This window comes from Papilio polytes, unplaced genomic scaffold (assembly GCF_000836215.1).
Source record: "Papilio polytes unplaced genomic scaffold, Ppol_1.0 DF824146.1, whole genome shotgun sequence".
Classification (NCBI taxonomy): domain Eukaryota; kingdom Metazoa; phylum Arthropoda; class Insecta; order Lepidoptera; family Papilionidae; genus Papilio; species Papilio polytes.
Window position 1 is genome coordinate 3672560 of NW_013525058.1, and position 4611 is coordinate 3677170.

A 4611-nucleotide genomic window follows, 5' to 3' on the forward strand; every position below is an offset into this window, starting at 1 on the left:
GCCGGAGTTCAGCTGCGTGGTGACGTACCGCAAGCTGGTGGTGGGGTGCGCCTTCCTGGTGCCGGACGCGCGCCACAACGAGGCCTACATCTCCTTCATACTGACGCGCCCCGAGTGGAGGAACGCACACATTGCCACCTTCATGCTCTACCATCTGTTACAGGTAAGGACTTGCAAGAGGGGGCAGGACCATCACCTAGGGGGGAGCATGATCTAGGGCAGGTATAATGATGATTTTGGGGAGGAAGACGTCCTAGGGGAGGTGATGATTAAGGAAGGGATGTTATAATCGTGGGTATTCACAGTAAAAATAAATTTTTAATAAAAAAACTAGAGTTTTTAAGATATCTATGTGTCTAGGGATTGTAGGTACCATGGTGTTTCTAATTAATTTTGCTTAGATTTAACAATTAGTGACTCAGGGTGCACATTATACTTGACAACTTAATCCGCATAAAGTTTACATTTTGCCATTTTAATTGTCAATTAACACATAAAATTAATATTCAACAATTTAATGGCCCATTTTTATTTCCAGACTTGTACAGGCAAGGATGTAACTCTGCATGTCTCTCCGACAAACCCTGCTATATTTTTATACCAGAAGTTTGGTTTCAAGGTAAGTTTTAACACATGATTATAAATACAATACTTTTGATTTAAAATAAAAAAAATATCAAAACACTTTATTATAAAAATTGTTCGCTTATAGATTTAAAATTCATTTTTATCTGTTCAGTATTAGTACATCAAATTATTTATTTACTGGTGGCATATTAACAAAGCCCTCCTTCATTAGATAGTCATATATTTTCCTAGTTTTGTTTACATCTATCTTTAAAATCCTGCGAGCATCTAATAGTCTGAGGAACCCTAACTTGTTATTCTCTGATATAAGTTGAGTTTTGATCTCTAAATAATTTGTAGGTAAAAGTCTTAAATTGGAACATAATGTCTTTTCACTATCCAATAAAAGATGACATCCAGGAAGACCGACAATGTCCAAAGGCAGAGATGTCCGCTTCAACTTTTTGTCTTTAATACCACATTGTTTTGATTTAATCGGAGACAGACTCTGAGTTTCGTATCTATTTTGCATAACTAATGTAAGATACTTCTGTTCCTTAAACGCTATAGTATTCTCCACTTTAAGTTGCTGGTAAAGTGTGGCAGAATAAAATGTTTTTATACCATTCTTCCTAAAATCACTCAGCCGAAATATCTTTTGTAATAATTCTTCTTCAAGGCTCAATGATTCCATGAATGCATCAAACTGCATTCCAGTCATAAACTGCATAAAGGAGACTAGTTTTTCAGTCTTGCTTCTCATTAATGTTTCATCAAATCTCTGCAACCATGAAACTACTCGGTTTAATACTATTAAGCCATGATTTTTTATGATACTGTATCGCCGATGCCTTTCTGCCAACCGTGTATTGAAAGCCTTTACTAAGCTCACTTTTAGAGCATCCATGAGGTCCTCATCTTCATCATCCGAGTAGTCATCCTCAATGTTAAATATATTTTCCGCATTATGATCATAACTTAGTTCAAATTCAGATCTGTATGCATTGTAACCTGCAAGATGTTGATCCGACTGATTGTTTCGTGGTGGATTTACACAAACTTGTAAATTATATATGTAAGGGGTTATTGGCTTAGGGAACAAGGATTGTTCTGTCTCCGGTAGCAACTTTAACTCTTTATATTGAACGTTTTCTATGTAATATTTCTTGTAATGTTCGTGACACTCTAATTTAGATCTCGTGTGAACGACTTTTGCAACTTCTTCCCAGTTTCCGAAACCATGTGTTGATATTGCTGAAAGTAATTTGCACTCCTCTTTAGCTGACCAGTTGCAGTTATCGAATAAAGGGAAATCGTTCCTTCGTACTGCGTATTTGTGATAGTTTTTGTGTTCGCGTATCTCTTGACCGGCGGCAAAACAAGATGTACACAAATTAATCTCGCATTCACAACACTCTATGTAAGGTTCGTGAGCGATCTCGTTGCACGCGGCGCACTTCACTTGTAACAAATCAGTCGTCATTTTGCAGGTCGAGGAGCTGATACAAGACTTCTACGAGAAGTACTACGACATCGATTACAAAGGATGCCGGCACGCACTATTTTTAAGACTAGTCAGATAACTTTGTATAATAAAGATATACTGTCTAAACTGAGTTTTATTTCTACTTCCCCTAATTACTTTTATTCTGTTGCGTAATTTGCAATGTAAGTTATGAATTACAAATTGAATGAAAATAATATTTTCATTGTTTAAGTCCATTGATTGACATGTATCTTTAAAGTGACATGACATTGAGAGACAGCTGACGGTAACCTTTGGCAAACTTGCTATATGGAAGAAATGTGTTCAAAATGTACTTTTTCCTAAGTTTTCCAGAATTCCATTAATAATAAGACAGTTATAAGATAAATTTAGCAATCTATTAAACTATTTGTTTTATAAATTATCAACCCAACTTATTTTTACTAATGGTAACTATCTCTTCGTTTTCTATCGAGTGTAAAATCTTTGCGAAAGATGGCACTCTTCTTGTATTTTATCATCTTGCTTTCTTTATTGTTTAATTACAAGTACAATTATAAACAATTACAATTAACTTACTATTTGTAATAACTGTAGCATGAGCAAATGTCTTTTTTGTGAAAAACTTACGCCACACACAATGCAGAAGGTGCATTTGCCCTAATAGAATAAATAATAATTCTGTAGTCATTTAATTAAACAATAGAATAGAGTTCGATTCTTAGTTATAATTCCTAGCATTGTACTCTTACTCTTATTCTGTAATTCTAAACATTATTTTTTGGACTAAATTCTTTTTATTTAACGATCAGAAGTGGTTTTGTCTACCGTAGATGCCTGTACAAAAGCATTTTTTACTAATTACTTTAAAGCCATAATAAAGATTTTTTTCAAAGTAACAAAAAAGAACTTGATATTTTACGAATAGAATCACGGTCTAGAAAAACACGTGAACGCCGCGTTGTAACGTCTGACCCACATCCCATAGATCGCGCTCACGTGTATGCCTTTAATAAATTAATTATTTAACGTAATATATTTTCAATAAACGATAAACAATGTACAGAATAATATACACAGTATAAAATATTCGAGGTATTCAGTAAATATCTACTATAAGCATTCTTATCGATTGGTGATTTTCAATCCTTACGCTTGTAGCTGTAACTGGAAGAAATTTAGTAAAAACAATTAGTATCACATATTTTTAGCAAATTAAATGTTAACGAAAGGTAGAAAAGTACAGAGATGTTATGTATAAATTATTATATAGACATTTTCATACTGCACGTCCGTAAAAAACTACAGTATGTTGATAAATTGAGAAAGATTAATTTATTATATTAATTTATTCTTGATCCTATATGTAATTCTTTATGATAAAGCACACTAGTGTAGCATTTTTATTATTAAATACTTAACAAAGACCTTAATGATATAAGAAAATTGAGGGAAAACTATATTTCAGATCAGATAACAGATAGTTAACAACAAGTAAAAAGGGTTTGTTTTCCAGTTAGTACCTAGGAATAAATTAAATTATTTGATTTAAATGTTTGTTATCTCTTTTTGACCGACTTCCCAAAAGAAGGAGGTACTCAATTGCAAATTGTAATAAAATAAAAGTCATGTTACTTATTAATAATTGTGTAGTACTGGAAATTCGAACATACTGTATTTACCCACGATAAAGCTGAAGTCATGAACCCATTATGTTTCTTTTTGAACAAACAAATTTATATGTATCTCTGTCAAACACACAGAAGTGCCCGTAAGAATGCGATTCTTTTATCTCACTCGCACGTCAAGTGAAGGCCCCAGAATGTTCTAGACGTTTTAATGTATATATTTTGGCGCGACGGCAGCGCTGCGTTTCATTCAGTTTTGAAGTAGATAGTGTGAAGTTGTGAATTGTGTTGTGTGTGAAATTTTGAAATATTCATCTAGTTATTTCTGGATTTTGATTGAAAGTGTAATTGTAAGTATCCTTATTTTTTCTCTTTATTTCCGAGATAAATTTTCTAGTCAAATATGTTGGTAGTTTTTTAAAAAAAATGAAGTTTCTAGATGTCGAGTAGGGTTGCGCGGATCATCGCTTTACGTCTCCTAAAAAGGTGTCAGACGTACGCAGGCTAACAGTGATAATTTCTTTGTTGCAGGTCGATTCAGCAACATGGGTAAAGATTACTACAAAATGTTAGGCCTTACCAAAGGCGCCACAGACGACGAAATAAAGAAGGCGTATCGTAAGTTGGCACTCAAATACCATCCTGACAAGAACAAAGCGCCCGGCGCAGAGGAGAGGTTCAAGGAAGTTGCGGAGGCATACGAAGTGTTATCAGATAAGAAGAAGAGAGAAATTTATGATGCTCACGGTGAGGCGGGCTTGAAAGGTGGCATGGGCGGGCAAAACGGACCGGGTGTTGGCCAGTCGTACTCGTACACTTTCCACGGAGATCCGAGAGCCACGTTTGCACAGTTCTTCGGTTCTGCGAGTCCGTTCCAAGCGTTCTTCGACCTCAACGGCGGCGGCGGGGGTACGACGATGTTCTTCGACC

The 4611-nt window shown here is 35.1% G+C and overlaps 3 protein-coding genes across 3 annotated transcripts in view; 2 read left to right on the forward strand and 1 right to left on the reverse strand.

The window, feature by feature from the left end:
* The window catches only part of LOC106111747, a 7942-nt gene extending 5763 nt beyond the window's left edge, over positions 1 to 2179 (forward strand). Inside the window, exons 9-11 of the mRNA XM_013293891.1 lie at positions 8 to 163; positions 539 to 619; positions 2058 to 2179. Of these exons, the coding sequence (XP_013149345.1) occupies positions 8 to 163; positions 539 to 619; positions 2058 to 2150 (330 nt within the window). The 3' untranslated portion in view covers positions 2151 to 2179. The remainder of the gene's footprint in view (positions 1 to 7; positions 164 to 538; positions 620 to 2057) is intronic.
* LOC106111940 (transcriptional adapter 2A) lies at positions 691 to 2151 on the reverse strand. Its single transcript, XM_013294150.1, has one exon. It carries the CDS (start codon positions 2048 to 2050, stop codon positions 755 to 757), a length of 1296 nt encoding a protein of 431 aa, XP_013149604.1. The 5' UTR covers positions 2051 to 2151; the 3' UTR covers positions 691 to 754.
* A 1741-nt stretch (positions 2180 to 3920) lies between the features above and the next one.
* LOC106111748 (dnaJ protein homolog 1-like) overlaps positions 3921 to 4611 on the forward strand; it is a 2150-nt gene continuing 1459 nt past the window's right edge. The window contains exons 1-2 of the mRNA XM_013293892.1: positions 3921 to 4031; positions 4213 to 4611. Coding sequence (XP_013149346.1) covers positions 4227 to 4611 — 385 coding nt within the window. The 5' untranslated portion in view covers positions 3921 to 4031; positions 4213 to 4226. The remainder of the gene's footprint in view (positions 4032 to 4212) is intronic.

What these genes read in the sequence shown, in the direction of transcription:
- LOC106111940 (XM_013294150.1), bottom strand. Translation starts at nt 2,050, where the DNA reads ATGACGACTGATTTGTTACAAGTGAAGTGCGCCGCGTGCAACGAGATC.